Source organism: Solenopsis invicta, chromosome 11 (assembly GCF_016802725.1).
Source record: "Solenopsis invicta isolate M01_SB chromosome 11, UNIL_Sinv_3.0, whole genome shotgun sequence".
Lineage (NCBI taxonomy): Eukaryota > Metazoa > Arthropoda > Insecta > Hymenoptera > Formicidae > Solenopsis > Solenopsis invicta.
In genome coordinates, this window is record NC_052674.1 from 3,454,460 (window position 1) to 3,480,499 (window position 26,040).

General features: G+C 33.4%; 2 protein-coding genes across 13 annotated transcripts in view; one reads left to right on the top strand and one right to left on the bottom strand.

Annotated features, from left to right (window-relative positions):
- Nucleotides 1–15: 15 nt before the first annotated feature.
- On the bottom strand, nt 16–15,910 carry LOC105194703 (dedicator of cytokinesis protein 1). Of its 10 annotated transcripts, XM_039454978.1 has the most exons (24): nt 15,655–15,910; nt 15,064–15,215; nt 14,042–14,283; nt 12,156–12,904; nt 11,857–12,013; nt 11,616–11,786; nt 11,137–11,517; nt 10,820–11,035; nt 10,391–10,713; nt 9,868–10,216; nt 8,837–8,935; nt 8,310–8,500; nt 7,866–8,216; nt 7,360–7,636; nt 6,999–7,246; nt 6,683–6,814; nt 6,295–6,574; nt 5,979–6,202; nt 5,554–5,853; nt 4,784–5,093; nt 4,555–4,664; nt 4,042–4,167; nt 2,354–2,624; nt 16–2,300 (listed from the first exon to the last, which is right to left on the bottom strand). In XM_039454978.1, exons 2-24 carry the CDS (start codon nt 15,113–15,115, stop codon nt 1,821–1,823), a joined length of 6,039 nt encoding a protein of 2,012 aa, XP_039310912.1. In that variant the 5' UTR covers nt 15,116–15,215; nt 15,655–15,910; the 3' UTR covers nt 16–1,820. The 10 variants fall into 10 exon arrangements, with proteins under 10 accessions (XP_039310912.1, XP_039310917.1, XP_039310914.1 ...); XM_039454983.1 differs by lacking the exon at nt 15,655–15,910 and having other exon boundaries at nt 14,042–14,199; nt 15,064–15,303; XM_039454980.1 differs by lacking the exon at nt 15,655–15,910 and having other exon boundaries at nt 4,042–4,149; nt 15,064–15,303.
- A 361-nt stretch (nt 15,911–16,271) lies between these two features.
- LOC105194652 (COP9 signalosome complex subunit 8) overlaps nt 16,272–26,040 on the top strand; it is an 86,705-nt gene continuing 76,936 nt past the window's right edge. The window contains exons 1-4 of one of the 3 annotated variants that reach the window (XM_011159678.3): nt 16,929–17,121; nt 17,885–17,952; nt 20,329–20,507; nt 22,037–23,600. In XM_011159678.3, coding sequence (XP_011157980.1) covers nt 17,056–17,121; nt 17,885–17,952; nt 20,329–20,507; nt 22,037–22,296 — 573 coding nt within the window. In that variant the 5' untranslated portion in view covers nt 16,929–17,055 and the 3' untranslated portion in view covers nt 22,297–23,600. Of the gene's footprint in view, nt 16,653–16,927; nt 17,122–17,884; nt 17,953–20,328; nt 20,508–22,036; nt 23,601–26,040 lie in introns of those variants that run through there. The other 2 variants (XM_039455002.1, XM_039455001.1) reach the window with 2 other exon arrangements.

Genomic DNA, 26,040 nt, shown 5'->3' on the forward strand with positions numbered 1-26,040 from the left:
AAATTATTAAAATTCTTAATTTTTAGACTCAATATATTGTCACTTTTTTCGATTACATAACAAAATTGGTGTCAAAGCTAAGAACTGTATTCATAAATGCTTTGTTCAAACATATGGTTATAAATATATATATATAATATATATTTTTTTGAAAATTTACTCCGCAAATAAGTAAACAAGTTGAACTAACGTAAGAACAACAACTTTGAATACAGATCTTTGTTACATTAATTATCAAAAGTAATGAATAAACTATTAAGCTCTCTATTTTTTAGTTTATAATTTTCTTTATACTTATTTGCATAAGATATAAATATATTACACGATAGTACTTTTTTCTTTAGCAATACATGTAATGCTCTAACGCTTTTAATAAATAAAGCACTAATCTCTTTGGCATGAGACTCAAATGATAATGATGAAAAATAAAATAAATAACTTGTATTAACGTTATTGAACGACTATTTCTGAAAGGTAAGTTCCTAAAATTTATACTGTAAAAAAGCAATGTAAAATCGGTACCTTGACTGATTATGAAGTCTACGATAAGATTATCGTTCCTTGTGTAATTCACTTAAACTTTCATTCTGATTTTGTGCTCAATTAGAAAGCAACTTGTCATGGTATCGTGTGACTATTAGAACCATGTAATCATTACATTCATTTTTTTGAAACAAATATGCAAAAATGCAAAAGCATATGCATTATCATTTGCTGCATACTTATTCTTATTGAATATATTTGTAAACAATCTCTCAATATTGTTTGTATTTTTTAAAAATAACATATAAGACTATAGTCTCGTTAACAAGTATGAAAATGACTTATATAAACATTAACATATAAATTGTTTTACCACTAGATCACAATGGCTCTTGGTAATATTTAAATAACTATATTGCGATTAAATTATAACTACTCTCATTGTTATAAAAAACGAAATTTGTGAAATAAATTAGAATATTGTAACAAATAAAAAGTTTGCAAAACGTTCTCATTATATTTAATGCGTATTATATTATTGATAGCAAATATCCGTTCAAAAATGGATTAGTATAAAATGTAAAAGGTTTCCAAAATTTTTATTACAATTAAAGCTATATGTGTGTGTATAAGTTTTATATCAAAATTTATAAAAAATATATATTTTCCACGAATATATATGTCCAAAGTCATATTGAAATAAAAACTTTGATCAAAAAAATGGACACTACTACAATATGCTACGCATTGTAATGGATGTTACAGCAAGCATATGAATTATAATAAAGCAATATTGAATATGTTCGATAAAAATGTACTTATTTAGAGTGAACGAATGTTAAAAGCAAATTTCTCAATTTTTTGTCCTTAATAAGCACAAATTCCTTTTATGATATTACAAAAATCTTAAAATCCTTCTGAATATAGCTTGCTATATAAGAATAGAAATATAATAGAGGCATTATTATAGTCTCAGATTACATTATAGTCCTCGTCACATATGCACATAAATTATAAAATGTCTTTTAAATCCATACTGATTTTTAGATTCCTTTGTCAATAACATTGCTTATTCGGTACAGAAAAAGCAATACCTTCTGTTATTAGAGTACATTTTTAAGATTTTTTTTCATATTACTATAGCGTATACTTATTCGCTTATCCTAAATCGCGAAAGAAAGGCACAAAGAAATATATTAGAACGCTAACTCTAATTAATGGTAACTCTTCTAAAGATCGATAATACAAAAATCAATGGAGAATGCTTCTGTAGATGTGGATGGATGCTTATTTTGTTCACAACACTTGGCAAGGAGGACAACGTGAGGCGTTTTACATTATGCAGTTGATGAATCTTCGACAAGCGAGTTTTCGACGTCGTTTGAGGCAAGCGTGTTCTTGCTCAAATTGTGAGCCTGTCTTTTCGGTTTTGGTGGAGGTGTTGGCGGTTTAGAATGATCATCCAGATCATCATCGGTAGGCGTTGGCAACTTATTTTTACACTGTCCCGAAGACTTGTTTAGATTATTTAAAGTAGTTGAACATCGATTGGTGGACAGTTCGTCTGGAAGATTGCAATAATCGGCCTCGCGCATTTTAATCGGTAGAGGTGGTGGTGGATCATCCTCGGATGCTGTACTGTCGGTTGTACCGACGCTATCTCTGTTTCCCTTCCCTAAACCACTTGATTCTAGTCCATTGTTGACGTTTCTTAGGTAGTGAGAGTGGCCGGACCAACGATTACTCATTCTTCTTTCTTTCTCCGCTTCCGATCTCAAGGGACGTTTTGGCGTGAGCTGTGTGCAAAGAAGTTCGTTCTATGTTTACTTTAAAGTCATGAGCAACAAGAAAATGTTCCTAAAATCTTTACCTCTTGTCGAAGCTCAAATACATGTGATGAGTGTAAATTAGATATTAATGACGTAACAGATGATGCTGTTTGCTGAATAGAACCGTGGGATATTTCGGTCGTGGTATACCACTGGCTGGTCGGTTGATCAGTTTTCATCACTGTGGCAGAGTCACTTTTTCGTGAGCTTCTACGTTTCGAATCCTTTTTCTTGTACGTGCCTGAACTTGGACTTCCTAATGCTTTTTGCAAAGAGGCCGTCGACAAGATGTGCGAACGCATCGAGTTGCTTCTACAGATTAAAAATATCCGCGATTAAAAATGTCTCTCCATTAAAAAAGAAAACTTGTAGCTGGATAGACAGAAATTACTAGCGATTGTGCAACTCATGATCAAATAGATAAACAATTGAATTTAACAATGGAATAAATAAAAATTTATAATTATTGTTAAAATAAAATTTCCAAACATTGTGTGTACGCTTATATTTTATACTTATTATAGGTCAGCATGGTCAGTAAAAAAATCATCCATTATAATAATATTAATCACGATGTTCGAACTTTGCAACAATCTCGTAACACAAGTGTATATTTTTAATTACCTATCGTAGTTATTGTAGACTTAGGAAGCTTAGTAGAGATTGCCACTTGAAGGAGATTTATATTCCAGGGATATTTATGACGATATTGTGAAAAATGCGAAACAAAACCATGCAGATAAAAAGCAAGGTAAACAAGTAAGAGATATAAAAGTGCTAATAATAACAAAATCAATCGTACACCTTTTGCATATATTTAGAAAATTTAATATTTATAAAATGATACACATATCATTTTATAAATATTATATTGTATATATGTATATGTATATGTGTATATGTATATATATATATATATATATATATATATATATATATATATATATATATACAAATATATAAATTTACTTACATAGTCATATTCCTTTACGTATACATATGTAAAGAAATATTACTATGTAGCATTCAAAATAATTTTTAATGTTCTATTATGTTTTCGATGTTTGCATTTCAAATTTATTATTTTTAAAAAATTTCTTTTGTGGATTTCAATGTCATTTATTTAATGCTAATTATAGCTTTAATGTTTTATAAATATTACCTACCCTCGAAACACACGTACATAAAATAGATTAGTGCAAATTAGTGCAATATGTGTGATAAGATATATATTAATTTGTTTACTGTATCGCATGAAAATCAACAAAAATAAAACAAGCAGAATATTAAGCATAATGCTTTCATTAAAAAAATTAAAATATGAAAGAAAAACATATATAGGAATACTAAGTGCGAAGAAAGGATAATAAGGTATTATGCGAGAGTTTATCAGGTCCAACAGCAATATTCCTGAAATCATATTGTATTCTTTTCTATCATGTGTTCTAAATGAATTTTATATTATTCATCTTCTATTAATGTAGAACGTAATTATATGTATACTAAAAATAAATACTAATAAATACTGAAAAATAAATTCTAAATAAATCCGTGCATCTAATCGATTAATTAAATATTTATATATTCCATATAAAATCAAAATATAGATACGTAAATATTTTGTTGTTCTGATTGGGATCAATTACACTACATCTAAATTCATCTACGAAAATAGTCTGACTTTTAGATAGTGCTGAAGTTAAGTTAAACACTGGTATGATGATGTTACCTTGACAAATTGATGCTTTGAGCATTACTCGGAGGTATGTTGTTGTTAAAATTGAACGATGCAAGCGACTTGAACGTTGCAACTTGGGATCTTGTAAGTGAGGATACCCTGTAGCGAGTTTTACAGCTGAATGGGATAATTATAAAGTAGCTATATAACTATTTTACTATTTTATACAGGGTTTCCCAGATCAACAATGTTCGATCTTGGACATTCTGTATAATGCACACACCCATTCATATTGATATTATTTTATAATAAAAATATGTCTCGCAGAATAACCGCATTATTTTGATATTTGATGCTTGTAAAAGATAATGTTAAAAACAATTTGATTTAATGTTGCTTGTTAAGGATAATTAAAAACATCTTTCTAAAATATTGCCTTATTTCAATAATGATGAATGTGATACAGCAATAACATGCTATGCACTATTAGTTATATTTATGTTAATTATGATAAACTTATTAATAAAACAGTAAACATGCTTTGCAATGGATGGGAAAGCTTACTCTGAATTATTCATATTTGACTCGGACAGGCAGTGATTATCTCCTCTCGAGGTTGGTGGTCTTCGCATTGTTACGGTTTGCGTTAGGCTTTCAATTTGCAAATCGCAGGTCTGTGTTATAGAATAAATTACAAATTTAGAAATCTAATGCATCGACTTGATTAGATTTAGAAATCCAACATACTTGATATTATTTCGATAGATATTAACATAACCGTTTAGAAGCTTACTCTTTTTCCATATTTAGCCTCCACTTGATTACGCATCGACATGAAACATTGTTCTAAACGTTGATGAAATGGCGCCAACTCAGTAGGTGCTCGTGCTTTATGTAATTGTAGACCTACACTAAGTAGAGGTATTTGCTCTGCAATAAGCCCCTCTAACTTTAAAAGATCCGAACTGTCTTCTGGATGACTATCTTTGTATTCTACATTGAGGAAAGCCTTTTCGTAGTTATCGATACCACCCATCACAGCTGGATCCAATATACCATTCAATTTCATGCTCAAAGGATTCAATGGAAGACTGGGATCACTTCTACATAACAAAATAATAATTACATAAAAGCTGCTATCGTAAATCATGACAAACATATGTATAATAAAGTGAATTAATTAAAGATCTTATAACAGGAAGCTAATTCACATTTTGTAAAAACGGAGAAAATAAACTCTATAAAGTTAAAGTGATGAACTTTGCAGTTTTCTTTTTACACAATGTGAGTTAGTCTATGTTGCTGTAGTCTTCAATTTTACTTTAACATGTAATATATATTTATTATAAATTACAAAAAGATATAAGATAACACGATTCTACGTAGAAACAGTCAACAGATCTTAGATTTGATCTAGAAGTTCAATCTTTCAGTTTTTAAGAAATTGATTACAAAGTTGAAAGTTTTACAAATTAAAAAATATGAAATTGTAGGATAGGATAAAATTATAACTCGTTTCAAAAGCAATAAAATTAATTATGTATAAAAAAATATTGTACAAACTTGTTAGCAATAATGAGATCCCTCAGTGCTGTATTTGTAGCTTCCATAGTTTCAATCGCATTCCTCAAGGGGCTGACTAAATATGTCTCGCTAGACGTCACAGGGAACCATCGAAGAATTCCCGGCAACGGATAGCTTGTAACGAGTACCGTTCTTTCCAACCATAAAGAGGCGAACTCGTTGCTATTATTAGTGCCGGTATTTGCTTCCTTTTCCTTATCGCTATTTGCCGCAATAATTTCCTTTCTCGGAGCGGGTCTTGAAAATCTGAAGCGCTGCACATCATTTACACGATGATATCTAGAACATAAAGATACAATACTTATAAATCCAAACCTAAACAATCATAGAAATACAATACAGTAAATTGAGAAAATTGAGATTTTACATAAACTGTATTTAATAATGTAATGTTGAATATGTACCTTAAAACTGCTTCCGCAGTAACGGGTTTACCGCTTAAACGATGCCTTTTCTCATCCATCAGTGGTTCTACCTTATTGATTTGTACGTACTGATGATATGATTCCAGCATCTCTGTGGTGGGTGGCGACAATTTATTCATTTGTTCAGCATTCGGTAACTGATTCAGTGTTCTAGTACAAAAATCACTAAGTCGTTCATATTCTTTTCCTCGATACACAAACACCTATATCGCATAAATATATTTCATTAATTAAAGAATAGAATAATATCAAAGATATGAGAGATTAAGATAGATATTAAACACAGTAAAAGTACTTTGTTTTGAAGAAAAGCGGGGTGTCCTCTACCGTAATACGCGACTCTGAAATATTCTGGTTCAGGTCTTAACTGTTTCACTATGCAATCATAAAATTTCGCCATACGTCTTAATAGTACGGACAATTGCAAGTAATCGAATGTTTCTTCTTCATATTGCGAAACTAGTTCTTTACAAACGGCAAGAGCACATTCCCACATTCTTCCTTTATCAAAATAATCAATGATATCATTGTACAACGCTTCTTTCAATTCACGGTGTGTTTGACATAATGGATACCTAGAATGATAAAAATGTTTTAATGCTAATTTCATTTCTCAATTGATTAAATATGAACTATTTATTTAAATTTAATTGAAACTATTTAATTCTGATTGATAACATTACCTATGGGATATTAACAAAGGTGACAAAGGCTGATCACTCCAAGCTAACAAATGACTGTGGAGCTTTAGAGAATAAGCTGCTTCTGTATAATTATCGCATTCTAGATGTAATTCACACAGCTTGTTCACATATCTGCAGAAAAAATCAATTAATATATTTAAATATGCATTTATTATTTATATATTAAATCTTCATTTATAAAATATTTAGAATATTAAAAAAAAACAAGTTTATTACGTTGATTTAGTTAGACTTAAAAGATACACAATTGAAACGTTTAAATTATAAAAATATGTTATAAATTTTTTGTAATTACCTGATATACATTTCCTTTCTATTAATTTCAGAATAGAATTCCAATAAATTCACAGTACAAAGCATGCGATGTTCTTGGGATTCTGCGTGAATAATATCGCGATATTGTAATAAGCGTTCCATAAGTCGAGCTATAGTGTCTACAAAACGTAAGCCTTGCTCTCGCATTGTAGAATGTTTCTCGCATAAAGAACCCATAACGTCAATCCAAAGTGTACGAAATTGTTCATCACCTCTGCCTCCTTCGACCTACAAAAACAAAACTTTGATGAAGCAATTTTCCACTAATATAATTACCATTGTAAATTTTAATTAAAAATCATTGTTTCGCTATTTATAATTATGTATACAAAATATTATACCAAAATATCCAATTTTGCAATCATTTCATTTTCATATTCTGTAAAATTAGCTTTGATATGAGCAGGATCGCGTTTAGTGTCCCCATATCCCTCCACTATACGTGAACTATAGTACTCGCATTGCATCATGTCGAAAAAGATAGGTATAGTAGCCTTTCTTAATTCAGTATCAGGTATCAATGCCATTTCAAGGATGGCACCAACTAAACCGGGTACAAACAGTATTTTGTGTTGGCCTAAGTTAAACCACATAGATCTAATTTCGAACACGGTTGCTCTGTAACGTAAAAAAAATTATTATTAATTTTATTTTATTTATGTAATATTTAATAATTATATATATAAAATAATTATATATATATATATATATATATATATATATATATATAGAATATGTTGACTAAGAATCGTTTGTCAGTACTACTCGATTTTTTCTACTTGTGAATCTTTAGTTTTACTGTTAGATTTACATGTTCTGTAATTATTTTATTATATGAGAAACGTACCTGCGCATATCTTTATAACGTTTAATAATACGATTTCGTTTTGCTGATGTAAATGTTTCCAATTGTAGGGCAGGTTGAGTTAAGAACGCAATAGCGCAATGAAAGAAATTTGACCACGCTTGATGCTCAAATTCGGTGAAAAAATAATCTCTAATCGTGGCTGAGAAATAACGCAAAGAATTCAAAATAATGTTATTTTGAAGCATGATCATTTCACACCAATCCCCCGCAAATACGCTTCTAGAAACCAGATCTTTAAAGACTAATAATATCTCCATAAGAAAATCAAGTAAATCAATTCTTGTTCCAAAATGATTAATATACACTTCATAATGGAGCTGTGTCATTTGTCTGAAAAAATTAAAAAGAAAACAAAAAAATCAGTTCTGTTCTTTTGGCAATATTTTACAATTTTTTTTTATATTTTTGAAATCTTAAAAATACCTGAATATCGCCAACATTACTGAAACTAAGTTTCCAACTAAGGGATTTTCTCTATCCATTGAAATAACTGTCTGTATAATAGTACGCAAGGCCGTCAACATTATCTCTTTAACATCTGAAACTGTGCTACCTATATCTTTTCTAAAAGTCAGTTCCAGGATGTCAGATAATATCTTGACGCATAATTCCACCTGTAGAAAAAATAAAAAACGGAGATAAGTAGATTGCTTTGTGAATTATATATAGTATATACCTATAAAGTATAAATAAAAAGGATTATTATAAATGCATAAATTTACACATCAAAATTAGTATGTGATATAACACTCTGCAATCTATATATCCATACAATAAATAACTCACGTAACGTGGATTTTCAATGCTAAAATTGTAATGCAACACAACAGACATAAGTGCAAAGTACATCAAAGGTCTATGTTAAATAGTCTCATAATCATGATGCCATGAAAAACGCATTATTCGTCTGCATAGATTTTAAAATTTCCTGGACTTATGACATAAATTACCTCTTCGGAGTAGCCGCGGTGTTGGTTGAGTCGATGCCGATTTTCGCCGAGCAACCTGGCTACCTTCGCCACGCTCTTTCCAGGCGTACTGGATAGCCCCTTTAAACGCCATTAACCAAAACCAAACCGTACAAAAAAAAATGAAATAACCCTTGTTAGTTAAAAAAAAAAACGATGCTATTTTCTAAGAACGTATACAATTACATTCCTGACAATTTCCCGACACCATTATAAATACAGGTCTGCAGAAAAGGCGCAATATCATTAAGCGCAGTATAAAATATCAATAAAAATTATTCATAGTACATTAGAAAAAGAAAGATTAGATAATATCTAATAATTTTAAGTTTTTTGGATCATACAAACTTCATATCAAATAACTTTATCGCACAATGCAGAATAAACACTATACAGTAACATTAATGGACAAACACATGCTACATTCCAAGTTTCAATTCCTTCGAGTCGTACATACTTTTTTACATGCTTTATCAACAGTAAGTAAAGGATGTCTTTTAATACCATATATTTCCAGATAATGCAACTTACTAAATTATTCATTGCTATTAAATTTTCTGAGTAATCACAGTTTACAACATACATAACTATTCTTTCTTTAATGTAAGATTTAGAAATCAACTTTAAGAATGTAACAAAGAATTTAATTACAACAAATTACAAGCAATTTTAAAAATGAAAATGAAGAGACATCCTCTATAGCAAGAGAAGTTTCAGAAAGAAGATTCATAGAAAGATGCGTGGCGGAAGGATCACAGGCTGCACGGAAAGCACGAACAATGACATTTATCATACATCACGTTGAATGATATTAAATGTAAAATTTATGAGTTTGATCAAATTTAGTTATATGCATATGTATGTAGTTAGGATTCATCATAAAGTATTGCGAAAATATGTAAGTTTATGAACTGATATTATTTTTTGTGTGAGATATGGATAAACATTCCATTTCGCTTAAACTGCAAGTTAAGAAATAGCATTAGAAAATAGCAAATTTTACAACGTCTTACCTCCTCTTTGGCTTCCAACAAGTCCCTCACAAGTATAGTGATTCTTGGTAATAAAATCGCTCTACAGTCCACATTTAAAAAAAGCGGACTGTGGACGATGTCGTTTACTGTCATCATTTTTTGTTTGGTTAATCTACCTGTTGGTAGAGTCACAAGTAAATCCGTTAAAATTGTACTCAATTGCTTGCCACTATAAACTCTTAATAAATGAGGTATCGTTGTTGGTAGATACTTGAGACAGGCTCCTTGAACCAACAGAGTACCATCTGTTTCATGACTCATGAGATTAACGATAGATCGTAATAGATCAGTCAAGGTTTGTGAGAATTCTTCTTCATCCTGATTTAACCTTTAAAATAAATTACAAATATTTATTAAGAATCATGCATATTTGTTTCTTGAAATATGTACACACAGACATATTTATTACATTATTATATTTAATCAATTTTATAAAACATTTTATTTATGATCATTTCATTTATGTAATAAAAAAATGTATGTAACAATAAATAAAACGTACTCAGTAAATAAAAGACGAGATTCGACAATAAATCTCATGCAGTATTGCAGACTTTTCATTGTCTTAAGCAATAAATCTCGTTCCTGACCGTCGCCGTTGCTGACGCTGTCTATACGCTTGCACAATACCGAAATTAATTTCTTATATGCGAGAGTTGCAGAAAAACTTTCAGAAATATATAAATCTAATACTGGTTGGAAATGCTGATACTTTCTATCGGATACAAGTCCAATAATATATAAAAGGCACTCAAAGACCATATCATCGTATACGTCGCTGTCTGAATTACTCATTAAGATATTAAATAAAGCATCCAAAACATCCTGTGAAAAAAATGCTGATTTCAATATAAATTATCCTTTACAGAAATATTATTTTTTATTCTACATATATTATCTTTATATTTTCAATAAATCAGATTTACTGTACCTGTAAAAACTTCACTATTTCCTCTCCATCGACCTTCATTAAAGCAGCTAAAGATTCTTTTAAGTCTGTATTGTGTGACGCCCAATTAAGTAAACCTAGTAAGTCTACATTCTGGGTTAATTTAGTTGAGCAAATATTGGTCGCTATCAAGAAACTATCTTTGCTGCTTAATGTTAGCGATCCTAAACTTGGCTTCTTCTCCATATTCAATTGAGCCTAAAACACGCAGACAGAAATAAAGAAAAAGTAAAATAAAATAAGCAATATTTAAAGATATCAAACTTTTCTTATCAATTTTATTAAATAAATAAACATACCAATTCTCCACGTGTAGATGGCAACTTGAAGTAGGATATATCACTCTCTTCGTACTTCTTCTGTTCTAATTTGTAAACCAACAATTCGTGCTGTATGTCTTGTAAAGTCGTTCCATTGCGCTGCATTAATCGAACATAACTTAAAGCAAATGGCTTTTCAGACTTATCTTTTGCTTCATTAGAACTACGATGCTTAAACGTAAACTTTAAGTGGGCCTGCTTAAATTCTTCTATAGGTATGGCAATCTTAAACGTTTCGCACCATCTAGGTTTGTCCTCGTGATAATAAATAACGCTACGGTACTCGTCAATTGGTGACGCACCGCCACCTAATGTCATAACTCCGGGGATTGCTATACCATGTTCATTACATACTTTAACCTGTTAAAAGTTATAAATATTCATATATGTGTATGTATTCGTACATATATATTTATAAGCATATAAATACAATTTTTTTAAATTATATTCTTACTAACCGTTACTTCCACATTTTTGTCCGTAGATTTGGAGCCTTTGCTAAATTCACCACTAATTAAAGTAAGGTACAGATCGTTGCGTACGTCACCCGGTAAGATAACTTCTGGGAATCCCATTTTACGCGCGATGGCAACATTACCGAGTACCAAATGTGGATTTTCATCACGCACCTTCGTAAATATTCAAAATTGCAGAAAATAATTTTTCTCTTGATCAGTATAAGTTTATTTTAAGACTTACCTGTTTCGGATCGCCCCTTAACAATTTTAAACTAGTCCACAATCCTTGTCCACCTGTGACATTGGCAATATTACCGTTGACGTGTTTCTGGGTACTTGCCTCTTTCTGCGCAATAATTCTACGTAACGTGCCGTCAAGGCTATCTTTCTCACAACATCTGAAACAAGGACGGGAAACCAACAAAAAGGATTCTACCACAATTTTGTAAGAGTCGTTATAACGCTCTTTTCTGACACTTTAATCGCGAACGTTATACTATCAAGTCTCATAAAACGGAAATACTTAAAATGTGTACTTACTGTACAAAAGGTATAAAGTGATGTTGCTCAACATCACCCTCAAGCTTGCCGGTAATGAATAAGCTAATATCCATCGCGGCCACACCGAATGGTCTCCTCATACTCTCCGCGCTCTTAGTTTTGGTTTGATTGGCTTGTGTGACACTCGAGCGACGGTGGTCTGGTTCTTTGGCTTCCATACCGCCTATTCTAATTACGTAACAAGCTAAATAGACTTTGTCTCTTGTCAAATCTCTAGAACCAAGATCCGTGAACAATACTCTAAGATTATGCAACTGATCGATGTCCCTTGCAAGTCCTTCTTTGCTCCACGATACCACGTAATTCTCCGTGATGGCTTTCATCTCTCTGCCGTCGTACAAAGTCAATAGCAGTTCTACATCCTCCGCCATCTTACATACGAAGTTTCTCACACTGACAAAGAAGATATGTGAATACACAGGTACTTGTGGCTTATAGGGCTTCTTCTTGGTATCATTGCACGCTTTTCTTATCCTTTCTGCAGCAGTCTCGTGATGGTAGTATAACTGAATAGTGCTCGTCTCCATGGGATTCAGAATATTTCCATGTTCGTCTCGAACCACCATGTCCAAGCCCAGCAATTGATTCCCAGTGTCTATTTTCGCCGTTGCCAATCTTTTCATATCCTTCAACTCGTCTACTGTTAAGGTACCACTCAAAATTTTGCTTCTGTATCCAACTGCATCCAGAATTTGTTGTTGCATCGTCCGGAAATGCTCGGAATGAGTCTACATACATAGAAATATGAAAAAAATGAGGAAGATCAACAGCCAAATGACGAGCTATAGAGATGTAAATTAAAAATATAATTTAATCTCAAATAATTAAGTACAAATTAAATTTCAATTTTATTATGTTTTCATTAACATTAAGATAATGACATAGATGGAAATTAACATAACAAAATGAAATTGAGAATAAAATTCAAAATAAATTAAGTAACAAAACAATTTTTTAAAATATATAAACACGAACAAAAGATGTGAAACTAAATTAAAAAACAGGCAAACAAATTGATAAGAGGTATGTAAAACATATCTGTTTTTAAGATATAATGATCAAATTATCAAGAGATTAATTCTTCATTCAAAGGTGAAAACATGTTAAATCTAATATGATAAAGAAAACATTACTATAAAATACGATTTAAAAAATTAAAATTTTATATATGTATAAAAAATCTAATGTATCAAAATTCACAGTAATAAAAATTATATAATTAAAGATCAGAGTTTTGGGAAAGTTAATTTTATTTTTTAACTAAATTAAGTTCTAATGGCTTACAAAATAAATTTAGTTATTGCAAAAGTTGCATGAACATAAAACTATAACTCAATTAAAAGTTGCATTAAGATTAATTAAAATAAATTAAAAGTTAATTTTAAAAAGTATTATTAATGTTAAACTAGAATATTATAATTTTTTAAAATTCAATCTAAATAACAAAATAATTATAATATAGATCACATAAAAAAATGTTACTTATATAAGAATACATTTTTTCTTTTACAACCTTACATTTTAGTTTTTTATATAAATTTTTAACTGAAAAAAAATTAACAAATTAAAGTATTTGTGTTTTAAGAATAACTAATTATTAATAATTATAAATTAACTTATTTAAAATTAACCAAGTTAGAAGTTATTAACTTTTTAACTTTACTATTTAACTTTTAACTTTTTAACTAGTTACTATCCAACACTGTTAAAAATAATATGAAAAGTATGTGAATAGCAATTGTAAACAGCTTTTTATTCATACAGAAGACATTCCGCCAATCAATTATCAAAAAATATATAGTATATTCTTTCTATTTCCAAAAATATAAACATAAACTATCTATGGGGAGCAACTCTATACATACCACATATAAATGTTTCCAATGATGGCCCCATTCTCGTAAGACGTTAGTAATTTCCTGCACTAAGTTATCCGTATTCGTTGATTTCTGTAGGATATGTATATAGGACTTTGGGAAAATTCCACATGTACCCTTAAACTTGCTGCGGCCATAATACCAATCTGCACATTCCGCAGTTATTTGTACAACCTCTCCGACTGTTAAGCATATTGCGTGCGGGATTGGATGTGCAAAATTATGGATGGCTAAATAAAAAAGTGATAAAATATGACAATAAATATGAGATATATGTTTAATTTTAGTATTCCAATGGTTGTTAAGATTATATATAGAATATTTATAAATTATAAATTACAATATTTCTACAAAATTTGTTACAGAACATTGTCCTCTTTCCATTAATTTCAGGATTATAATTCTTTGAAAAGTTTGCATGCTTTACAAAATCCAACATTTTATTCATTCACTTTTACATAACAGTTTAAAAATAATCTGAGAATTTGTATTTCAAAAATTAATGAATTCACATTGATGAATTTTATACTAAGTTTATAAAAACAAAATACAAATATGAGTGTAATGTGGAGTGCAGTGTTTTTTTTCCAACAGATAATCAACATGCGCATTTCAATGAAATGTTTATTCATTGACATCATCAAAAGCAAAGTCTGAAATAATTAAAATAATAATTTTCCAACGATAATAAATGAGTTCTTCTGTAAATCAACTAAAAAAACGGAAGATCGTATTCTTGAGACAATTTGCCATTTACAATAGGCTCAAATATACTGTCAAGTGAATATTCGATATTACGCGCAAATGTCATGCGTGAGATCAGCTTGGAAATTCCGCATTTGATTCGGACGCGAATATATATGCCGAAGGAGTGGAGGATGCGTATGTCAGCCCGCTCGACCGTCAGACGATGCAACGAGAATTTATCTGAACTCGGGGGGCACCTCCCAGGATGTTGGAGTTTCACAGTGGCAGGTTATTTAGTCTCGTATATCGAAACTACTACTCACCTACTCCTGAATGTTCCTCAATCCGTTTCCATGTCATTGTCATTTTATCCATGACACTTAGCAGCTTTAAGTATATTTACGGTAATTACATCTCGACTCATACTTCGCCAATAAAGTATTACCGTTTTCTACCTTCCCATCTAACTATAGTGCTGCAAAACAGGATATTACTTCTCTACTATATATTGCCACAATGAGAGAGTGACAGGGGACAAGATAGAGCAGGGGCAGAGATGGGAAGGGGCGGAGTACCAGAGAGAAGCCCGAGAGTGGCCATGCCCACGATTTAGCTGATACGACGCCATCTCTACAACGAGGATATACACTACAAAGAAACGACTTATTTCTTACCTCCATGGTACATACGTTAGACTTCGGAAAGCACGTCGTCTGACTATTGGCACACCTGGCAAAAGGAACGCCGAGCGCGCATACAACGAAGTCAATTGTTCCTGTCTTAAACGCTTTCGCGCGACCGATTGATTCGTCTCGTCGTCGTACCGACAATGCGACAATAATTTACGCAAGTGCAGTGTGAACTAGGCGCGAATACCGCGAATAAACGATAGATACTAGTAAAAATGGACTCACCGTTCGTCGCTGGTCGCTCCGTCCAGCTCGATCTCGACCGCAGCTTTCGAATGTTCGAGATCCAAGATTCTCTTCACGATTCTTCTTGATTTCCATTTGGCATGCGTAATTCTTCGTTTTCGGCATTCCCGGTACTCACACGCGTCGGAAACTCAAGATACGAGGCAAAGGAGAAGATGCGAAACATGATTGAACGCGCGTCATGAATTCGCAGACTTCGCACCATGCATCTGACACTTCACGGTACTCTCGAAACACTCGCTCGCATGAAAAATTCGAATGGGACAACGAGGATGCGAGTTGAAATGTCTTACGCCGTCCCGTCTGACCTGTCTGACCGACAGTTACGTACTGCGCCGACTGCGCGTTAACTGCGTAGCGGCGCCGCGTGGCGCGCCTGCGCTGCTGGCCGCTGCGCAGTCTCGTTCAGTCGGGCAGTCAGTCGGAAGGTTAAGCAGGACGGCGCGTAATTGCAATGCGTCGTAGCGCGTTTCAACTCGTAGCTTCGTCGTCCCGTTCGAGTTTTTGATGCGGGCGAGTGTTTCGAGAATGCCGTGGAGTGTCGAAAGTGAAGCAAAGTGTCGGGTGTCCGTGCCAACATCCGGCGTCGTGTCGAATACGATGCATGATGCGAAGTCGTGTCGCATCAACCGTGTTTCGTAGCTTCTCCGTTTCTCGTATCTTGAGTTTCCGACGCGTGTGAGTACCGGGATTGCCGTAAATGAAGGGCAAAGTGTGAATCAAGACGAATCGTTGAGAGGAGGATCTTGCGGTCGGTCGGGACGGCGCGAAGTCGTGTCGCGTGTTCAATCGCGTCTTATTCTCCGTTGCCCCGTATCCCGTATCTCGAGTTTTTGACGGGCGTGAGTACCGGGAGTGACGAAAGCGAAGGATCACACGTTCGTGCCAAGTACGAATTATTAAGACGAACTGTCGCGATGATCTTAGATCTCGAATGTTCGACAGTTCGGCCGACACGAAGCGACCAACAGCGAACGGTGAGTCGATTTGTGTTTACTGTTTATTTGGGGGGGTTTCAGTATTCGCGCCTTGTCCCGATTGTGCTTACATAAATCGCGATAAGACTAATCGGTGAATCGCTCGAAAGCCGTTAGAATTGAAAAAATTTCAAGTTCGTGTACGCGCGTTCCCTTCGCCAGGTGTGCCAACATTGTTGACGGGCGATGTGCTTTCCGATCGAGGTCTAACCAGGTATATTGGCATCGTAGTGTATGTCTATGTTGTAAAGATGGCGTTACGCAGGCTTCAACCGGCTCAGCTGTTTGCATCCATCGCGACATCGCGTTTCGTTTGCTTCCTTCGCGATCTCCATGTCGACGTATTTTTAAAATTTTATCTTGTCGTTATCGTCGAAATAGTTAATAGTATCATCACATCATTATGGTGCCCAATTGCACAGTCGAGCTTAACAAGTTAATGAACGAGTTAGAAGTAAGCGAACTGGAGGTAAGTCCCGAGCCGTGCGAGCAAAAGCGCTTTGTTGCGAGAGGTTATGTTGTCATTGATGGTTTTTGGTTTACACTTAATCCTATTGTGATCATTAGCAATCATCCAAAGAATTATTTGATTATTTTTGATACTTCTTAATCCTCTTATTAAGGAATGTATATTTCTCTTTAACTATTACTTTCTTAAAAGAGGGAATGTATCAACTCTTTAAGCACTGTTTTCTAAGTAAAGGGTAATAGTTATAATTCTATCCAGCACGCACACATTTCTCAGCTAGCGTTGAAAGATATGGAGTCGAAAGCTAGGCTTGAACTCGAATTTGTAGAATCGTAATTCACTATACAGTGCGATACACTAACAGATTGTTCCAGTTGTTGATTTGTTTCTCTTTCTTTAGTTCTTGGCTCTTGTCAGAGCTTAGTGATCCCTCAATGTATTTCTGTGGTGTACGCTTTGTACACAGATATATGGGGGGACCTATAGTTTAAATGCCAGTTCCGGATAGCCTAATTTAGAGGAATTCTTTTTGCATACTCATGGTGGTTTGCCATTGCTTTCCAAGAGGTAGTGATTGAATAAAATCGGATGTTTCTTTGATGATTAATTTGATTTGAAATCTTCAACATACAAAGCAGATGCATGACAATCTCTATCATGTTTACTACTTCTTCTTTTCCATGTCGAGTAAAATGTAGTTTAGATTAAGTGTCGTTGGTGCAAGAACGATTTTTAATTATTTACTTGTATTCTGTTGTTTCAGGCACCGAAAGCTATAAGTGCACAAGCCTACATGCGACTACTGGCTATCTACCTTCATCAGAATGATCTGTGAGTAGAAAATCTTTTATTGTATTGCCATTTGTTTGATTTTGTTGAGGTTATTACACTTTTATCTCAAATATGTATTTTGACAAGACGATAAATAAGATATTTTTTTAAATATTTTTAAATATCTTTTTAATATTATTACAATTTTTTGAACAAAATTTTATTAATTTTATCGTTTTATTAATAAGTTTTATTAACAAGCAATAGGATTGTACACCGAAAAATATGTTATATTTAAATATTGTTGTTTCAAGTATTTTATAAATTTATCATAAGCATCAAATTCATTCAGAATATATTTAAAATGTATTCTAAATCTTAATTTAACTTTAAAGCCCAATTATAGATATTTTGTGACCAACCGATTTTTACACTGAGAAAAAAAGTTGTTAACTTGACTAACATTTTCAATTTAATTAGATTTCTTCAAGTATTTATGTCTAACCTGTCAATTTTCTTGGGAACAATACTGAATTCATTTTTGAACACCAGTAGTTTGAGTCCAATGTGTTCTTTTTGTTAAGAGTAAAAATCTTGGTATTTTATTTCAATTCTATATTATCTGAATGCTTGTTTTTGTTTAAAATTATTTTTTCTCGAAAGAAAATTATTTATTTAAAAAAAAAATAAATTTACAGAATTAAAGCATTGAATTGCATTATATACAGCAAGACATGTTGAATCTCTTACAGGGAAGATGTTATTTTTGCACCAAAATATTTAAAAAAATTTATTTGTTGCTAAACTGATTTTTTCTATTTGCCTCTTGTTAAAAATCATTCTTCTTTTATGTGCTTAAATAATTTTACTTTTTGAAGCACTTTACTGAAGTCATTTTCAAATTTATTATAAAAGAAAGTTACAATGTTTTTATGCCATATAACTTTCACCCAATTTTTGATTAATCTTTGATCATTAAAATATGTATATTATATTTTATTTATTCTCAAAATACATTTGTCCCTGTTGAGTACGTTTTAAATATTTGAAAGTATGTTTATGATTTTTTTAGAAACTTTTTTGAGTCATATTAAATAGATGAAAAAGAGATTGGACGTAAGATATCCTTTAATTGGGCTAAACTCTTTTTCACATTGTACCGTAAGAGTTATTTACTTCAGGAAAATACTTCAATCAAGAATATTAATTTAATATTTTAAAAATTGATTTTTTTATTATTCTGACTTTTGTTTGATAAAATTTTGTAATATACTTTGAAAGAATATAAATTCCTTTTTTGAATACATGACAATAAATTTTTCTAAAATTTGTAACGAATATATTTTAAGACTGTTATAAAAAAAAAATCTTGTTAAAGATTGAATCGTTACTTGAAAGAAAAGATGCAAATTGAGTGATCGCTTTTCTTAGCAGTAGAATATGATATTTTTCTGTGTATCGATTTTTATGTGTAGACTGAAGCTTTTATAGTATCTAATCTATATTTGAGTTACATTAAGTACTTTAACGTTAAAGTACTGAATATCAATGTTTAACGAAGATGTAAGAAGCAGACCAAAAAATAGCAAACCATGCAGTAATCATATTTTAAAACTTACATGTTGGATTGGAGTGTCAGATCTATAAGATCATTAATTGTATTGACTTTATGTTGTTATTAATAGAGAGAGACGTGATATTTTCTTCAAGAGAATAATAGGGCACTCGGAGTAGTACCTTGTAAAAGTAAGACGGTAAGTTGTAATACCTATAAAAAAATGTTGAACAAGATGTAAGCTATTACAAACTTTTCTTTCTTACGCTTTTATATCTTGTTTATAACATTTTTTTTATATAAGTTACATCTTACTCCTGTTATTTTTAACCCGTCTTCTTTAAGTCTCCCCTGTTTTTATACATATTTTTATGTAATAATATTTAAATAGTTGCATTGAATTTATAAATTTGCAGAGAAAGATTTGTCTTTAATAAATCTAGTTTATAATTAGAGTAAAATTTTTTTCAACTACAAGCGTTTAATCGTTCAATAATTCCTAAAATATAAATTTCTTTATAATATACTTTTTATTTCTTAATATATGTTTAGGAACTTTGGCTTTGCCATCTCACATTTCGAAAATGTTCAATTTTATAAAAAATAAAAGTGCGAGTTTTCTTTATATCTTATTTATTGTCACGTAAACGCATTTTCTTTTTACGTATATTATTTTCTTGTTTGTTGCGGGGCTCTAAGCTCAATGACGAACATTTCAAGCACGAACATCACATAAAACATTTCGCCAAATTGAAATGACGACTCGTTTGCGACCGATCGTAATTTTGCAAGGTGCATCGCGCTCGAGAGCGCGGTGCCCGGTAGCGTGGTCGGTTCTCCTTATCGATTGGCCCTCTTGAATGAACGACTACTGATCGTAGGTGTAACGCGAAGTACCTCTGGAAGCGAATTCCTGCGGACATGAAGACCGCCCACGAGGAGCTCGGACGGGTGTGGACGGTAGGGCAATGCATGTGGCAACGTAACTGGCCCGCGGTTCACACGGCACTAAACGTGGAGTGGAGCGAAGACATCAAAGACGTTATGACAGCCCTCAAAGGTAAGTAAGGTAGAACAATAAACCTAGGGTTAATAAAACAAACGTTTTGTTCGCGCATTGGATAAAATTTACGACATCAATTATGAAATCGTATTTCTTACATTTTTCTTGTGTAAACAAGGAGATATCTATAAGAAGATATTTGCACGTATAGGAATACGTAATTATTGCAAACGCTCGTCCGAGGATTATCGGTTATAATAATGATAATAAAAATTTGTTGAGTCATTCAATTATCCAACATTTGCTCTCTTGTCTTTTGAATATATTAATAAATATAAATTCTGATAGAAGAGAAGAGGGTAATATGGCCCATTTTTATTTTATTGAATAACTTTGTTTCAATATTTTATATTGAAACACGAACGATTATATTCGTCAAAGTGTTGCTTAACACTTCTAGACTCAAAGTACTTAATGAAATATTTATTACTTAGAGCGTGATTTCTAAAAATTTAACGCACTGCATAATCGATGGAAGAAAAAAAAGTGATGGTAATATGATTAGTCCAAACATAATTTTAAAAAATTGGTTTATTTTAAAAGACATTGTATTTTGTTACAAAAATTGGACATTATTAATTTTCCATCGTTTAGAATTTTCCTGCGTTCTCAGAAACTTTAAAGATGTTATTAGAAATATTTTACCCTGTTTAACATTAAACGATAAGCATAAAATGATATCTTTAATATTTCTGAACACCATCCTCTAGCAGATAACAATCTATTTACCGAAGGAATATTTTAATATGAAAATTTTGCTTAAAAAACCATATTAATAAAATCTCAAGTTAACTTTGCATAATTTGAAATGTGTACAGCCGAATAAAAAGTTAAATAACAAAAAAAGAACACTGGAGTATACGTACATTCGTATGATAATACGCTCAAATTTTAAAACCATTAGGAAGTATGTGTAATTAAGTCCTAAAATGTACCCTGAAAAAGTTTGGCAGTGCTCGAAAGTAAAAATATCTTATAATAATTGTCAGCAATTGTGTATTGACATAGTGCCACTAAAACGGCGGGCTACCAGATGAATAATTCCATAAGCAATTGTTAGAATTCGCCATCTAATAACGGAGATAATAGGGGTAGCCGTACGTAATGTCCACAGTAGCCATAATACCTCCTTCTCTTCTATGTTGCCATTTACATACGGCTCTCAATTATTACAGTGATCACTTATTGAGCACATGTAAGAGGATATTTGTATTTTATGAATATTACACGCGGGTCAACTTCGTGTTAACCACGGCAAGTTGCTTTCCTTATTTAGCGCCCTACATCTGTAGAAGCAAGGACTAAATATGTACTTTATTATAATTAACGACAATCAATTGTTATTAAACCCACCGTCTACATAATTATCGCTTACAACGCCAGCCGATAATCGATTATTCAAGCGGAACCTGCCGAGTACATTGGAGTCACTCTTCACTCGAACTTCTCGTACTTTATTAAGTGAGAGGTGTCCCTCCGCGCTAATGGAATCTCCCCCGCTCGATTTCGACCCCCGATTTTTACAGACAATGTTCGAGAACGGCTGATGAGGCTGATATCGAAGGCGTACTCCTCCTTGAACCTGTCGACCATGGCGACGATGAGCGGAATGTCGTTGGACGAGGCGCGGCAGGCCGCCATCGACAGGGGCTGGGACGTTGACGGTACCATAGTGCAGCCGCGCAAACAGATCGACGAAGAACAGTACAGTCAATCGGACAAGATTTGCCTGACGGAGGAGCAGCTGCAGAAGCTCACGCAATTCGTGTCCTTCTTGGAGAATTGAGGGAACTTCGCCGTTTCACGGATCCCCGGATTGCCGCGCGATCTCTGTATGACGAACTTGCATATAACTCCTCTCGCAATCTCACCTCGTAATCCTATTATATAAAGGAGGAAGTGCGCGCCAAAGGTAGCATCATCGGTGTTCGCGTTCGTAAAATAAGCATATCCCATGAGAGAAAGGGAGAGAGAAAGAGAGAGAGAGAGGGAGGGAAAGAGGAGAGAAAGAGAAAGAGAGAGAAGGGGGGAAAGTGACAGAGATAGAGACAGAGAGCCTACCCACGCGATTTGTCCATTCGATCGGAAGGATAATTCAATGAAGCTCCTCGCAAGCGTGGAATCAACAACTATATTAATCGATAATCAGCTGTGCGTGCGAGAGGGCGGACTGGCATTTGCGGAAAGGGATCCTCCGGCAGGAGCGCGCCTCTCCTCTCCTCTCCGTTCCGCCGTCCTCCGTCGCTCCTCTCCTGCCCGATGTCGGATCCCATGAAAATATACTGCCGTTCGCGACCGTTCGCATCGCTGTAATTATCAAAGCGGATCGTGGCCGCAGTAAGAATCGCGCAGGTAGCCATTAACGTACCTCGCGGCCGACGACAACGTATCTCTCTCTCCAACGCGGACGACGCGCGCGGCGTGTGAACGTTTATCACGCGTGGACTCTTCGTAGCATATTTTCGAGTTGATTAAAAGAATAAAAAGAAAACGAAAGAAGAAAAAGAACTGGAACTATTTCGAGCGGCGTGCTCTGCTGAATTTTGATAAAGTGTATTATAGCAGCAAGTGAGTGTTTGTATTTGTTTCTTTTCCCCGTTTACCGACTGTACCATTATCCTCACGCAGCATTCCCTCCCCTGACATTATTACATGCGCGCTTCCGAGAGCCGCTTACATACCGAAGTATACTTTGTAGATATTATGGATTTGCGATCGGTGGCTGTTTTCTATTATTTCTGAAGGAGTAAGTTAATGATTATGATGATGCTGCATTATAATTGTTTAAAAGCAAGAAAACATTCACTCGATAGTTATAATCGTTCACGAATTGTAATACGTTGATAATAAAAATCTAATCGATATGGATCTGTAGAAACGACTGTCTTTAATTTCAGTTTATTTATTCTTAGTTTTTCGTTAGATTTAGAATTCTAAAGGAAGGTTTAATAAAACTAAAATTGAATTGGTAATATCAGTTTATTTATTCTTGATTTTTTGATTTAGAATTCTAAAGGAAGGTTTAGTAGAACTAAAATTGAATTGTCAATTTTGAAAAGGTGTTATCGCGTGTAGAAATTTATTAAGAATGGTTTTATGTAACATGAGGTCTCGATCATTATTAGAGATCCCATAAGAAAGATTTTCTTATTTTAATCTGATAAGTTCCCGATTATTATTTATTAAAAACCTCATAAGAAAGTTTTAACTTTATAAAAATTCTCAAATCCAAATTTTACAGGAAACGAAAAAAATGTTTTTTTTTTCTTATTATTTGATTCAGCGCCATTAAAATTTGTATAAATACTTTATTGGTGATCTGTTTATAATTGCTGATAATGGTGACCATTTTTTAAAATTTACTTGGTTAGATTAAATTTTGATGTTTGGACATAACTCTTTTGAAACTAACGATACAAATTCATAAAATAACTGGTTATCAATAAAAAAAACATTTAAAAATGTAGAAAACGGTTTATAATTATCTTTACTGTATTAAAAAATTGGAAGTAATTTTCAAATATAGAAAACTCATATTATGTTACCAGATATCATAAACGTTTGAAAAATTGGTGAATTTAAAAAGTAAAATGCTAAGAATCAAAAATCTTTCTCAGAGTACGTTTCTTTTTTATTCAGTAGATGACCTCTTTTTGAAACTTATGATTATTTCTTTTCTTTTTCAAAACATAATATGATAATATCCGTTCTCATAGCTAACGATGCTACGAGAATACACAAGCGATCAGAATAAGAAAATGTAAAAAGCAATATTTTGAACGAAAAAATAGGATAGACATCTTTTCAAAATTGACAATTCAATTGATTAGTCTCAAGTTTTAGTAATTAAATTAATTAGCATCTAAATTTTATTTCGTACATAACTTCACTCGCACGTAACTTCGCAGATCGTAATACAATTTTCTCAGATTGCGTTCTTCTGATCCCTCGATCGAGGTAGAGGCGGATCGCCGCGTGAAAGCCGAACGATCGATAGAAAAATCGGCGTTTCACGAGGATTCGCGAGTTGCGTCACGCAAATCGAATCCTCGTGCGGAAAAATCGGCGCAAACCGGCGCGCGGGCGAGGTAAATACGTTCCGGGAGGCGGCACACAATAATTCTCCATGAAATCGATTTCTGGGCGACCCAACCCGCCGGCATTGTTACGCGCACGGATTGTGCCGCCGATCGCGCGCACGCGGGGTCGTTATGCAATCCCGTGGGTATTCTCGAGGAGACCTGCGGCGGGCAGGTAGCTCGCGGTCTCTCGCCGGCACCGCTACTCCGTGGCTTTTGCTCTTTTTTTTCGGGCCCCGCCGACACTCTAGAAAGTTGTTGCACCAGTATCGCCAGTCCTATACGCGCGCGCGTGTTCGCTAATCCGCTCCTCGCCTGTATGTCTCTCTACAAAGTGCTGAAAAGCTACATGTATATCGTCGGCGTCGAGATGTTCGAAGCACCTTTCGTCGCGGACAGCGTTTTCCTGCAGATTTATCTCTGTACAAATTAAAGCTAATAATGGCAGTTAACGCTGGTTATTCCTGTCTCGACGAGTAAATTAATCTTATATTAACAGATTTGATGCCTCGTTATTTAAATGTACTCTGAGGATCATTTATGACAAAAATTTTGGATTCATAGCTGACATTAAGAATTTTTCTATTCTCGTTAAGAAGGAATAAATTAACAACACGTGTATAATTTTAATTAATTGAATCCGTTGACTGCGCGAATTGAGACCATGTCAAGGATTCAAATATTAATAAAAATAATATATGCAAACGTGGGTCTGGAAAAGTCTTTTGATTCGCAAGCGATTGAAAACGATTAGCACTTTGCTTTATAAAAATAGATATCAATTAATCATTATTTAATCTCAAGTGAATTTCAAGGATAATTTTATTTTGATTTCCAATGAAATCAAATCTCGAAAATTCAGAGTTAACACAACGATGTTATAAAACTTCTGGCAAAGAGGAATGCAAAACGATCTTTAAATGATGCTATACGTGTAGCTTTTCAGCAACTTCCAAATAGCGCACCTTTACCAGATTCTCACCTGTGGTCCTGACTTCGGCAAAACGTCGAGGAACGTGAGAATCGCCACGAAGATCTACCGCGAAACGTTTCTACTCGCGAAACAATTGTTTCGATCTTCGCTGATCGCGCCGCGGTGCACCACTCGACTTCGATCGCGCGGGGATCGCGAATATTTCGCCGGGAATATGCATGCTAACGAGAGAAGTTGAAACGCTCTCGTCGGCGCTCGTTGGATCCGCTTCTATTATGCGGAATAGAATGCATATCACGCTGTGTACCCTCCGGAGTCACGAAGGTGAAAGCTTTTGTAGCGTCGCCTTTTTTACCGTAGCGTAGATCGAGATGCGCTTTCGTAGAGGATACTTTTTATCAGACTCCTCAGAAATGAAGAAAGAGAAATTTTTGATTGTAAAATATATCAAATTGAAGAATATGTGATACAATATAAGTGAAATTTGTTCGACATGTATCATTTTTTTGCACGAGGC